The sequence below is a fragment of the Papio anubis genome, chromosome 6 (assembly GCF_008728515.1).
Source record: "Papio anubis isolate 15944 chromosome 6, Panubis1.0, whole genome shotgun sequence".
Lineage (NCBI taxonomy): Eukaryota > Metazoa > Chordata > Mammalia > Primates > Cercopithecidae > Papio > Papio anubis.
Window position 1 is genome coordinate 152,478,303 of NC_044981.1, and position 14,876 is coordinate 152,493,178.

The 14,876-nt window shown below is 38.9% G+C and overlaps 1 protein-coding gene across 9 annotated transcripts in view; it reads left to right on the plus strand.

Annotated features, from left to right (window-relative positions):
- Window positions 1-14,876, plus strand: part of CDK19 (cyclin dependent kinase 19) — a 217,264-nt gene that overhangs the window by 150,115 nt on the left and 52,273 nt on the right. For all 9 annotated transcript variants that reach the window (XM_009206271.4, XM_009206272.4, XM_003898309.5 and 6 more), the window contains one exon: window positions 952-1,092. In XM_009206271.4, the coding sequence (XP_009204535.1) occupies window positions 952-1,092 (141 nt within the window). The remainder of the gene's footprint in view (window positions 1-951; window positions 1,093-14,876) is intronic.

The following is a 14,876-nucleotide window of genomic DNA, read 5'->3' on the forward strand; positions in this document are numbered from 1 at the left end:
TTATACATGTGGCTCCCAGTGTATTTCTACTGGAAATCACTGCTATAGTATAAACTCTAATTTTCTATTATTTCTTAAAATCAAATCAATGTTATTACTGAGCAGTTTATAAAAATAAGAAAGCTGTATAAATAGCTTAATAATTTTACATACCATTTGGTCATCTTAAAGTTACTGGAGCACTATTGACAATTTCATCAGTATTGTTTGCATAGTGTTTTGATGGTCCTCAGTGTCCATTTTATGTTTTGGACAGAGACAGGAGTGGGGTGGGGATGGAGGTGGAGGTAGGAGCACTGGGGGGGCCGGTAGCATTTTTTCCCTTTCAGTACAATGTTTTTATAACCCACAATATTTATGTGGATATAAAAATTTGAATATGATGACCCAGTTTTATTTATTTCAATGGGATTGAATTTCCTATTTTTTCTCTCTCCTCCTTTTTAGCAATTTCATATTTAACATTAACTCCCATGAATATATTCCTATTTATTCTGTGCCAAACAAAGATGGAAGTTTTCCAATAATTCAAATACACACCTGATCAGTGATGTTACCCAAGTGTACTAAGTGCTAACTTTTTATAGAAAGTGAAGATTTATAGTTTTTCTTTTTTTTTTTAATCTTTCATTCTGTCAGTAGAGAATATAATACTCTTCTTAGGCAGCTGTTTCAATATCAGTCCTTTTTACCTTTTGGTCCTATTTAATGAAAATCTTAATGGTTTCAGTAAATTTAGTCATTATAACCCCTCATTAACAGGGTCACATTCACCCTCAAAATAGATTCAGTTTTGGTTGAACTTATTATTCAAATTATTTTTCTTTGTGTCATTATTGGCCTTTAATAAGTAATTTTAAAATATAGAGCATTTATTACAGCATTGATTGTGTTTTATTGGCATAGATATTAGCAAAGACTATATTATTATGTTTTTTTTTTAATTTTTAGCATATTATTAAGTTTCACCGTGCATCAAAAGCAAATAAAAAGCCCATGCAGTTGCCAAGATCTATGGTTAAATCCTTACTTTACCAGATTCTTGATGGTATCCATTACCTCCATGCAAATTGGGTGCTTCACAGAGACTTGGTAAGTATTTTTCTTTTAAATTCATCAATATGTTTTTCCCTCCTCTTTTAAAAAATTTATTTTCTTCTTGGTACCATTATAATAAAACATTAATTATAGAAAAACTTGAAAAGATACCTAAGCAAAAAAGAAGATAAAAATCACCCATAAACCTGTAATCAAAAGATTAACACTATTTAACATTTGGTGTATATCATTCCATTATATTTATGCATAGCTGTAAAATATCAGTGTGATTTTGAACAAATGATTACTGTACAATTTTAATGGAGTAGTCACATGTGAAACATGCACATTTCAATCCAATTTGTTCTTCATATTATTGCTCATTAGTAAAAATGTAATTAATATTGAGTTCTCATTTTTCCTTCCCTTAAAATCTAAACTGAAATAATGACATTGCATCTAGTAAAAAGAATGTTATCAATATTAATAAACAAATGAATAAATAAATCTAACAGGTGGTATATACTTAGGCAAATTAGCTGCAATTTAGTGTTTGATTTTACTTTTTTATTCAATATACATGTAACCATCATTTACTGATATCTAATTATATTGCTAGGTATTCATCTTCACACTGTTGTTATTTTAGTTTATGTTGATGCAAGTTTCTTTTGTTTGTTCTTAAGAAGATATGGTTATGGAATAACTGTAATCCTCATTTGCTCCTCAGTTTATCATCAGAGATTTTATTTTGCCCCCACAAAGTGATTTCATGATCTTTTGTTTCTTAGGCTTTTGAAAATTCTTGGGATATGGTAGGGATACATGTAGGTAAATTCCATTTTATTAACTGATGAGAAGTGTTTATTGATGAAAGGATCTAGTTAGTATCCCTTGGGACCTTGTCAGTCAGGGCTACTTATCTGACTTGACCATGTCTTGCTGTGACATTGTATAAATTGGGGTCAAATGATAGTGACCACAAAAGATGCATTTACCGTATTAATAGGAGTATTTCTCCTTATAATTTTTTTTTTTTTTTTTTTTTTGGAGACAGGGTCTCACTCTCTTGCCCAGGCTGGAGTGCAGTGGCACCATCTCGGCTCACTGCAACCTCCGCCTCCTGGGTTCAAGCAGTTCTCTGCCTCAGCCTCCCAAGTAGCTGGGATTACAGGCACCCACCACTATGCCTGGCTAATTTTTTTTGTGTGTGTGTTTTTTAGTAGAGACTGGGTTTCACCATCTTGGCCAGGCTGGGCTTGAACTCCTGACCTCGTGATCCACCCTCCTTGGCCTCCCAAAGTGCTGGAATTACAGGCGTGAGCCACCACGCCCGGCCTCTCCTTATAATTTTTAACTGTAAGATTCTTTGAGACTTCCACATGTCCACTTTACTATTAGCTATGAATCAGCATGTTTTAAAATGATTATTGGGCTGGGTGTGGTGGCTTATGCCTGTAGTGCCAGCACTTTGGAAGGCTGAGGTGGGTGGATCACTTGAGCTCAGGACTTCGAGACTGGCCTGGGCAACATGGCAAAACCCCATCTCTAACAAAAAATACAAAAATTAGCCGGGTGTGGTGGTGCGCTCCTGTGGTCCCCGCTATTCGGAAGGCTGAGGTGGGAGGATGGCTTGAGCCTGGGAGTTGGAGGTTGCAGTGAGCTGAGATCACTGCAAACTCTGCCTGGGCAACTGAGCCAGACCCTATCTGAAAAGAAACAAACAAAAAGATTATTGGGTACATGATGTTGTTCTAGATCATGAGAAGAACTCTTTCATAAATGGGCTTTTAGATTTTAATCTGCCATGCACTTAGTGAAACATATGCAGGTTATATATTTGAGGTTATGTTCATCTTTGAATCATTGATCAAAATTTTTTATTGAAGATTAATGTATCTGAGCTCCTCTCTCTTGTTTCATAAAATTCTATATTTTGTTCTAAACAGCATAGCTTAACATATTTTATTCATGATATGGTCACGTGAATGTTCACTGATACCAAAATTTAGTATGCCAGGACTCAGTGTCCTCCTAATTCGCATTTGCTGCTGCTTTAGTGTCCTCTCTTTTGGTTATGGCACCACCCTCATCCTAGCCTAGAAACTTCTTTTACCTCTTGGAGACCCTTCTTTGCACTCCACATCCAGAACTTGTCAAGTTCTTTCAGCATTGTATCTAAAATATGCCTTGCATTCATCTATTTTCATCTCTAGTCCTCATTCCTAGTTCAGGCTTTTATTACCTCTTTCTTGCATTGTGATAGTAGCCTCTATACTTTCCCTATACTTTCAGCAATCTCTTTCCCTTCCAGTCCACTTTGGACCTTCTGACTAACTACTCAGCTCCTGCTCAAGAACTTTGAAATAGTTCCTCATTGCTTACGGACTAAAACTCTACTTCCTCATTTGGCTTTCAGAGTTTTACCAATTATAGCTTTAATTGCCTTTAAAATTGTTCTCTATCCCTGTCATCTTTCATGTATACTTTACTACTGAACTACTGAGTGTTCCCTGTCTCCTTCTGGTATTTCCTGCCTTAATGGCCTTTATTTCCCCTATCTTAAAACCCCTTACCCCATCTCAACATATTCAAATACCCTCTGTCTTTCAGGGCCCAACACAAATGTTAATTAAAACTTACCCTCATATCCATGTCTACTTGGAATCAATCTCTTCTTGTTGTTAGTTCCTGTTGTACTGCATCTTTACTTCTCTTATGGAATTTACCTGTTAGTATTATAGCAGTTTTAGAGATCTCTTAGAACATCTCCTAGCCTGTGAACTTCTTGAGAGAGCAAGGTCTATGTCTGACTCTTTTTGTTCACTACTGCCCCTGTACACAATTAGAAGTATTTCCTCAGTGAATGAGTATCAGGGAGAATAGTACTGACATTTTGGGGATCAGGCATTTGAATACACTATCCTTAATGAACATTTTTTTTTTCTTGTATGTGTAAAGCACAGAGGGATGGGAACACCACAAATATGACCATGTCAAAGACCTTCTTCTCAAGGAGCCTTGAAGAAATATGACATACACACAAACAATTACACTATAAGATAGATGAGAGAAAATGTGATTGTAGCTACATGAGAAGTACAGACTAAATCTATGCAAGGTCAGAAGAGCTTCTGAGTGGGGGATAAGGGTAAGTGTCAAAGAGCAGGTTACATTTGAGGTGGACTTTGAGGGATGAGTAGAATTTAAATAGAGACTTGGGTGATGAGGGTAACCTAAGGGAGTTTGGAATGTAAAAATTCTGAGGTAAAGAAGCACTTGGATTATCTCAGAAAGGATGTGCAGTTCTGGTTGGCTCAAATATGGATAAACTGAATTGCAGTAGTGTGAGGTTGTGCTCAGAAGGTATAGGTTGGAACCTGCTTGAGTTAGAGAGTTTTTGGGATCTTTTTGTTTAAGTACTGACAGTTTGTGCACACAGAATGATTTTTTTCCCCCACTAGAAAAGCCACCACTGATCATTATTACCTCATCAATGGCATGAACACAGTGTTGAAAATGCGTTCTGAATCTGGTTCTTATATAGTATAGCACTGGTTTATATTTTACCCACACATTTACTGAATGCCTCCAACTCCTCAAGTGAATAACTTTAATAAGATTTGAAATTTTGAACTGAGTGGGCGTGGTGGCTCATGCTTGTAATTTCAGCACTTTCGGAGGCCAAGGCAGGAGGATTGCTTGAGCCCATGAGTTCAAGGGTAGCCTGAGCAACATAGTGAGACCCTATCTCTACAAAAAGTAAAAAATTAACTGGGTGTGGTGGTGCATGCCTGTAGTTTCAGCTACTCAGGAGGCTGAAGTGGGAGGACTACTTTAGCCCAGGAGGTCAAGGCTGCAGTGAGCCGTGATTGTGCCACTGCACTCTACTCCAGCCTTGGGCAACAAATCGAGACCCTGTCTGAATAAAAAGAAAAAGAAACTTTGAACCAACAGGAATCTAGTCTGTGATAGCCTCTTTAATTCTTGATTCACTAATCTTGAGTCCTGATATCTGTGCCATATTGTCATGGTTTTGCCAAAGTACTTTCAGGAGTAGATTTAAACTGTATGCTTGCTTTATAAATATATTCTGTAGTAGATACAGAAATACAAAGTATATCAAATGTGAATATGGTCTTAAAAAGAGGATGATGGAGACATTTGAAAAATTCTGTTTTGTGAGCTTAAGAGTTGCTGTTGTAGTCAATGACTAGTTTTGTTTTTCTTAATGCTTCATTTTCTATTGCTGTAAGAAATTTGGCTTTACACTATTTGTTAGTCACAACTGAGTGCTCACCATCTCTAAATTTCATTTGATGTGAGAAACCTGGAAAATCCATACAATTAAATGTGTTAGAGTAAATATAAATTTACAATATAATATAAAAAATTTAAAGTAAATAAAAGCCAGTGTTTTGGACATCACACACAGAGGCATTATGTCATCATAAAGGTTGGTGTTTTTCATTATGATGGATTTTATATCTAAATCAGTATTTTAATTATGTCATTTGAATCCTAGAATTTAATACAGAAATAGAGAATGTAAATAAAGTCACCAAAAATAACTTAAAATGAGGAATTGCTTTAAAAGGAAAGGAGAAAGAGAGCTAAATATGTTCATCTTGGCTGAGAGACAGTGAAATAGAGGCATAAGTCTATAAATATTTGGAACTTGTAAACACCAAGGGAGAAAAGATGTATTTTAATTTTATAGCAGGATATAGCTAAGAGTAAGAAAATGAAATGTAGGATGACTCATTTTTATGGGATTACTATTTTGGTAGATTGGAAGAATGCCAAGATATAGTTTATCTCTTTTTCAAAATTATGAGCTTCTTGAGAGCAAGGTTCATAACATCTCACTAATTTTTGTAGTTCCAGCATTGGCATATTGTCTGTGCTCATAAGTTATTTGAATTGAATTTCAGCAAGGCATCTGGCAATTTCACATTATTCTTCAGCAATGATAGAGAAATGCTGGCTAAATGATAATATTATTAAGTGAATTTAGGACTTCTTCATTTCAGAATCTTGCTAGTAGATCAGTGATAGAAACTGAACTATCAGTTAGACTATTTCTTTTTCATTATCGTATCCCAGAACCTAGTACACAATAAGCACGAAGTCTTTATTGAATGAAGGATTTTAATGAATGCTTTAGGTCCCCAACCCTAGCTCTGTCTTTTAAAAAATGTGTGTGGAGGCCAGGTGCAGTGGCTCACGCATGTAATCCCAGCACTTCAGGAGGCGAAGGCAGGCAGATCACCTGAGGTCAGGAATTTGAGGCCAGCCTGGCCAACATGGTGAAACACCATCTCTACTAAAAATAAAAAAATTAGCTGGGTGTGGTGGCACATGCCTGTAATCCCAGCTACTTGGGAGGCTGAGGCAGGAGAATCGCTTGAACCCTGGAGGTAGAGATTGCAGTGAGCTGAGATCGTGCCACTGCACTCCAGCCTGGGCAATAGAGTGAGACTCAGTCCCAAAAAATAAAAAATAAAAATAAATAAATAAATATGTTGGAGTTTCCATCCCAAAGCTCTTTTCACATTAGTGGGTGAATTTGCAGTCTTTTGAAGTCTGTAGGCACAAATAAGTATATGGTCTGCAAACATGGTACAGTGTATCAAAATTTTGTGAGATCCAGTTGAGAGAGAAAATAATTTTGTATCCAGGAATCTTTTGGCTTTTGTTATTAATTAACAGCTACTAAAATGTTTAGTTCACAGAACTAAAAACTTATTCTGTTAGAAGTCTATCAGAAGGGTAATAATAACAAAAAACCTTGCCAATACTATAAGTCAGATATGATTTCATTTGATTAAAGAAAATGGTGCAAAATGGGTAGGGTGGCACATATCTGTAGTCCCAGCTACTCTGAAGGCTGAGCTGGGAGGTTTGCTTGAGGCCAGTGGTACAAGGCTGTATGTAGTGCGCTATTTGTATCTGTGAATAGCCACTGTACTCCTGCTTGGCAACATAGCGAGACCCCATCTCTAAATAAATAAATAAAATAAAATAAAATAAAAAAGAAATGTTGCAATAGATATTCTAGTTACAGAGGAAAGTACAGATATTCCCCAATTTTTCATAGAGTTACATCTCAATAGACCCATCATAAGTTGAAAACATTATAAGGCAAAAGTATGTTTTTAACTTATAATATCTTTAACATACAGTGGGCTTATCCAGAAGTAACCTCTTTGTAAGTTAAGGAGCTTACTGAATGTGTATTGCTTTTGCACCATCCTAAAGTTGAAAGATCAATACATTGATCCATTGTATGTTAGGAACCATCTATGTATTATATGACTTTGGATATTTTTTCATACTGATTGACAGCAAATTATAGTTTTGGTTTGTTGATTTTTGCTTTCTTGTGACATCTGTGTATTCAGGCAGAATACTTACTGGATTTTCAACAGCATTCTAGGTTATGACATGTTGGCTATGCATGTTTTAATTCTGTATCAGTTATCTGTTGTGGTATAACAGGTTAACCCCAAACCTAGTGGCTTAAACAATATTTATTATTTCACAGCTTCTGTGGGTCAGGAATCCATATGTGGCTTACCTGGGTCCTTTGTTTCAAGGTCTTTTAAGAGGTGGTAGTGATCTCAAAGCTTGACTGGAAAGAATCCCTTTCCTAGCTTGCTCATTTGGTTATTGGCTGGATTCATTTCCTTGTGAGCTGATGGGTGGAAACTTTCATCTATCAGCTCATGAGGTGAAGTTCCTTGCCACATGAGCCTCATCATAGAACATCTCACAAGAGGGCAGTTTTGCTCACCAGAGTGAGCAAGCAAGAAGGCAAGAGAGAGAGTATTAATAAGATGAAAGTCAGTCTTCTGTAATCTAATTATGAAAGTGACATCCCATTACTTTTGTTGTATTCTCTTCACTAGAAGCAAGTTATTAGGTATAGTCCACACTCAAGGAGAGGCATTTACACAACAGTGTGTATACCAGGAGGTGGGAAAGATTGGAAACTATGTCTGAAGCTACCTGTAGATAGGCACAGGAGGCAGGGAAATTCTGGGTAGAAGAGGGTGGGTCCCTGGTTAAGTTACCACCCTCAAGCCTAAAGGCCTGATACTGTGGCCCAAAGTGAGAACTTACATCCCTGTTTTCCCACTTGAATGCTGCCTTTTCCAAAACCACCCATGGCTTGCCCTGCTCCCCATCCTGTGCCCATAAAAACCTCAGGCTCAGCCGGCAGAGAGGAGGAGAAGCAGCTGGAGGTCGGAGACTGGTTGGATGTTGGAGAGAAGCAGCTTGACTTCAGAAGGACAGCTTGATGGTGTAGCTTTGGAGAAGAGTCTAGTTGGAGATGGCTGGATTTCAGGGGAAAATTACCTTCCTGCTTCATCCCCTTTTCAGCTCCCCTTGCTGCTGAGAGCCACTTTCTTTCTTTTTTTCTTTTTTTTGAGACGGAGTCCCGCTCTGTCGCCCAGGCTGGAGTGCAGTGGCACGATCTCGGCTCACTGCAAGCTCCGCCTCCCAGGTTCACACCATTCTCCTGCCTCAGCCTCCCAGGTAGCTGGGACTACAGGTGCCTGCCACCATGCCCGGCTACTTTTTTGTATTTTTAGTAGAGACGGAGTTTCACCATGTTAGCCAGGATGGTCTCGATCTCCTGACCTCGTGATCCACCCGCCTCAGCCTCCCAAAGTGCTGGGATTACAGGCGTGAGCCACCGCGCGCGGCCGAGAGCCACTTTTATTGGCAATAAAATGCCCTGCATTTACCATCTTCAGTTTGCCCGGGCGACCTCATTCCTCCTAGATGCTGGACAAGAACTCGGGTGCCATGAGTGTGGGTGCAAAAGGCTGCCACACCGACCCTCCACTGAGCTGTTAACACTTAAGCTGTCTACAGATGGCAAAGCTAAAACGGCACTGTACCATTCCTTCTGTGGCTTAAGGGGTCGTGGGCATACCCCTTAGACACTGTCATGGGGCCTGCACAGAGTTTTGCTCCTGCAGGTGCCCAAAAGCACTTGACCTGGCTCCTGCACCCACTCATCTGCATGCTCTCCCTCCTGAGACCGGGTTGAGTGAGTGGAGTTCACCCCCTGCCAGCACCCGTGCACTCCAGTTCCAGCCTGTGAAGGGGTCAGGGAAATATCTTGTTTCACTATCAGAGTTGAGGAAGCTTTTAAATGATATTTGGGGCTAGCTGTGATGGCACATGCCTGCAGGCCCAGCTGTTCAAGAGGATAAGGTGGGAAGATACCTTGAGCCCAGGTGTTCCAGTCCAATTTGCACAACATAGACCCTGTCTCTAAAAAACAAAACAAAAATTAAATGGTACCTGGATCCTGTTGTCATTTTTTATTTAGTGGAAATGCAATGAAGAAAATGCAAAAAATCCCCACCTTTCATATATAATTTTTTCATGTGTAAAAGTTACGTGGATGATACGATCTAGGGGCAGTTCTGGTTGGAAAGAGCTAACAAATAGTTATAATGTACTAGTTATCTCTTCCCTTTTAGAAACATTGTTCAATGATTTTCAGAATTCAAAATATGTTTCCTAATTTTCCCCTCCTCTCCTCTCCCCTCCTCTTCTTCCCCTCCCTGCTGTCGAACCACAGGTTTAATCCACTTAAGTTCAGAGGATGTGTTCAATTGAGGTCCAGAATTTATCACTTTGAACATACCTAGACATTTCCATCTTTTTATGTAGTCTGAGGCCTGTGCTTATCACAAGTATTAGTACTTTCTTATTTCTATATTCTACTCTTTTGTGTAAAGCAGAGGCAAAAATGCAAAGACAATTTTGAATAATGGCAAAACATTGTTTTCCAAGGCTCGTATTTCTGATGAATTGTAACAGCTAGCCAAAAGGCATTGAAAGGACACCATGCAGAAACATGAAAAAGACCCTTAGCTAAAGAGAGTGGAGACATCTCTGTATGAAAGTCTAATACTATGTATGCAAAAGTCAAAGACCACCCTCTATTTTTACTCAGCTGTAAGAAAATGCTGTACTATTCATCTTTCTGAACATTTGATTAAAATAAGTGCTTAGAAATCTCTGCATGCAGCATAGCTTCTCTTCGTAAATTGTCTGACAAGGAGATACAGCAGGTCTTTAATTTTGTCTCTGCTAAATAGGGCCTGATAAGGCAAAACCCTCAAAATCTTACTGTAACCATCATGCCAGCATTTTGCAGGCATTTAATATTGTTCTCTAGAGTTTTAGCCTTACTTAGTCCTTAAGATATAGAAACTTTGAGAACCTACACTTTAAAAAATTATTTCTAAGATTTTGATCCTTATACAAAAAAAACTAGCCGGGTGAGGTGGCGGGCGCCTGTAGTCCCAGCTACTCGGGAGGCTGAGGCAGGAGAATGGCGTAAACCCGGGAGGCGGAGCTTGCAGTGAGGCGAGATCCAACCACTGCACTCCAGCCTGGGTGACAGAGCGAGACTCCATCTCAAAAAAAAAAAAGAAAAAAAAAAGATTTTGATCCTTAAGCCTCAGATTACTCATCTGTAAAATGGGGAATACTGAGAAGTAATTTATGTGGTTATTGACCCTCAGTTCCACCAAAGTTCCTGAATGTAGCTCCAGAGTTGCTGAATATCTCCTCATTTCCTTTCTGCAGAAGCTTCTGTACATTCTTTCTTGATTCTGCCAGTAATCCAAAGATACCCTTTCTTTAACCTCTTTTTTCCCTGAGAATGCCTGTTGTCTCCTACTCTTCCTTGGCCCTTCAGCTTTACAAAGCAGAGATCTAGTGTAAATACGTGAAACATGCCTCCTGGTGTTAAAACAAAAAAGTAGGCTATGTTTCATCCGGTTTATATTTAAATATTACAAATATTTTTGCCAAGTCTTCATATTTAAAATAAGGAAGTTTTTAAAAAGCTTGATTAAATGAGATCACAATTAGCAACTGCTTCAAATGTACTTTTCATTCTTTCTTCTTGAATGAGATATTACTAAGACAGGCTTTGGAGGTAACAATTCCATGCTAGTCAAATGACTTAATAATTCGTTATTTTTTATTTGATTTATCAATTAACATTCTGCTTAAAGAGAATTATGACAAGAAGTAGTATTTCTTTTAATATGACTTAATCATTCTAATTGCTTTTAAAATGCAGAATTAGCAATCAAAAAGCAAAGTATGGCCTGGATATCTTCTAACCTGCTATTTTAGGTGATTTTGGACAATTGCAAATCTTCCCATACTGAAGAATCATACTAGTGTTCCTGCCAGTGACCTCTGGTTCCTAACAGGTTCCTTGAGGCTGAATCCTTGATAGTCTATGGCTCAGCTGTTCATGTCTGCAGTCTGGAGGCCTTTGATGGTAGTGATGCCATCCATGCTCCTGTCTTGCTGCCTCTACACAGGCCTTGTGAAGATCAGACACAATGTTTCTTACAGTGCTCTGGACATGGTGACACACACCTTACATGTGTAGGAAGGTAATATTGATGTCTTTTCTAGACATGGGCTATGATTTTTCTTTTTGGCATGACAGTTTTTTATCATCTGGGTTCATAGCCCTGTAGTTGGAGCTTTCAACAGAGTCCTGCACATCTATCTGTCAGTTTGAATTAATGCTCCACCAGTTAATCCATAGTTAGAGGGTACATACCAAGAATCCCTCTTCCAAGAGGGCCAGCTTTCAAGGAGCCATGGTTTGACTCACAGTGACATTCAAAGTCTCTTCAGGTTAATTCAGGGACAGGGCTCATTTGATAATCACTGACCTAAGCATAAAATTTTAGTGGCCTGTGCTGACAAATACATGTATTAAGAAGACTGTTTACCAAACTAACTTCAAGGTCACTAGGAGGGTCTAATTAAGATACATCCCACATTGATAGCAATGGCAGGAACTAGTTGAGAACCAAAGGCTACAGACAGAGCCCCAGTACTTTGAGGCCTTTGGCTATTACTGAAGAATCAATTTAGGCATGCTATTTTATTAAATTAATTTTATTGAGGTGGAATTTATATACAGTGAGGTACACCCATTTTAATTACAAATTGATGAGTTTTGATAAATGTATACCTGGGTAATTAACACAACAGGTATTCTATTGGACTAGCAACATAGGTACCTTATAAGAATAAGGGAATCTTGATTCATTTTACCAAGAGATTACATATGATAGTTATTTTGTGGGAATATATTCTCAACTAAGCACACATCAGGTAGAAGTCTTCTATAGGGAGGGCCATAATCAGTTAAGTACTGTTCATTTTCCCAGGGTGCTGTGGCTCTCACAACTCTGGCTTGGAATGCATCTCTGAGAGAACTAGGTCTTCATCTAGACCTGCTACTCTCCACACAGAGTGAACTTGGTCAAGTTGTAGGTCTTTCACTTCTCTCTTTTTTTTTTTTTTTTTTTTTTGAGACAGAGTCTCGCTCTGCCGCCCAGGCTGGAGTGCAGTGGCCGGATCTCTGCTCACTGCAAGCTCCGCCTCCCGGGTTCACGCCATTCTCCTGCCTCAGCCTCCGGAGTAGCTGGGACTACAGGCGCCCGCCACTGCGCCTGGCTAGTTTTTTGTATTTTTTAGTAGAGACGGGGTTTCACCATGTTAGCCAGGATGGTCTCGATCTCCTGACCTCGTGATCCGCCCGTCTCGGCCTCCCAAAGTGCTGGGATTACAGGCTTGAGCCACCGCGCCCGGCCGGTCTTTCACTTCTCTGGCCTCTGTTTCTTCATCAGTAAAACAAGAGGACTCAGTCTGAGAATTTCTATCTCTGACATTCTTAATTTCTCATGATAATGAGACCAAATTATTTGATTTGGATGTGGCTATTCCAGACGTAAATAGAAAGCTACTCTCTACCAGTGTTGCTTCTCTAAGGATGAATTGTACTCGTTAATGAACAGGAATAAATCCGAATACCTTTGTAGCATTATTCCTGCCATGGATGTTAATGTGGAATATATCTTGATTATACTCGCATAATGACCTTGAAGTTAGTTAGGTAAATAGCCTGCTACATACACTTATTTATTTTGCATTGAACGTTTTATAATTGTTGCTTTTTATTGGCTCTTGTTAGAGAAAAGAAAACCTTATCTCTGTTGTTCAGGCCGGTAACTACTCCTGAAAGACAAAGAAATACATTGTTAACTGTTGGCAGTGCTGGGTTGGCAAGCATTGTTTGCTGTGAATACTGAAGTTTGATTAACATAGGTGTTATATTACAGATACTGTTAGACCAGTTTAAGCTAAAATGAAATTAATCATAGCATTTAATACTACAGGTTTCTCCTGATTTACAGATAGCCCACATCTAGTTGTAAATACATAATTTGAAACTGGAAAGGCATTTTCATTAGAAATAACATTTTAAACAGTAGTTAGAGTCTCTGAATAGAAAGACCTATTTAGCCTACAGTGTACCTAAAGTTATGACACTAATGTAATTATGGAACCTAATTGTTATTTTAACCATTTATTTATAACTGGATTTCTGTTGGGGGAAGTACTGGTTTACAGACTTAGAATATTTGCATTACAAACATATTTGGCTTCTTAACATGTACCAGACACTATGCTGGGTACTGGGAATACAGAGTGAATAAATACAATCCCTTTCCCCAATGAGTACATGGTGGGGAAGATTCAACAAACATAATCATAAAGCAACAAGGTTTACAAAAGAAATTATGAGGTACATGCAAGGATCAGCTAAGCATAAGGTACTGAGTACCTTGGACGATTCATACTGAGCTGAATAGGAAAGGATTCATAGAAATTGGTAAGGTGAAGAGAGGCGGGTCGGGGGAGCATCCCAGGCAGAGGAGTATGAATAAGGGCATAGAGAAGAAAGTACAAGCACTTTATATACTGGGGCAAGGCAAGAAGTAGTAAAAGAAGAGGCAGGAGAAAGAGAACCAGATTATGGTGGATCTTAGTTGTCCTATTTAGAAGTGTGGATTTTTCCTGTGTCCAGTTTCCTGAGCTGGTCGGGTTTTTGTTAAAGATAGACCACTGAGACAGGGCTATGGAGAGTCGGTTTGAGGACTTAGGGATAGCAGCCTTATCAGGTGGTTGAAGTCAGCTGGTGGGGAAATAAAGAAGGCCTGAACTATGACAGAGGTGATCCGAATTGAGAGGAGGGGAGATAGTCAACAAAAATGTACGATGTAAGTAGTCAGATCTGAGGATTGGTTAGATTTGAGGGAGAAAAGAGAGCGTCAGTGCAAGTTCAGACTTCTGCTGTTGTTGACTTTGTGACTGAGAAAGGATTAACCAAAAAAAGAGGCAGTTTTGACAGGGAAAAGTAAAAATCTAGTTTGGACAAGTTGAGTTTGAGGTGACTGTGGTGATGGTCAACATGCAGTCAACATATCTCTAAGATATATGGAAGGTTAGAGACCTAGAGGTGTAGATTTGGGGGCCATTAGCATATAGAGGATTTTTATTTTATTTATTTATTTATTTTGAGACAGAGTCTTGCTCTATTGCCCAGGCTGGAGTGCAGTGGCACAAACTCGGCTCACCACAACCTCCGCCTCCTGGGTTCAAGCGATTCTCCTGCCTCAACCTCCCAAGTAGCTAGGACTACAGGCGCATGCCCGACTGACTTTTGTATTTTTGGTGGAGACAGGGTTTTACTATGTTGGCCAAGCTGGTCTTGAACTCCTGACTTCATGATCCACCCACCTCGGCCTCCCAAAGTGCTGGGATTACAGGCGTGAACCACCGCGTCCAGCCTATAGAGGATTTTTGAAACCCCAGAATAAAGTAAAATAATAACTTTTAAAAACCTTCATTCAAAGTGAGCTTGGCATGTTTTGAGGTATTTATTCTAGTTTCCTTCAACTTCTTTTCTTTTTTCTTTCTTTCTT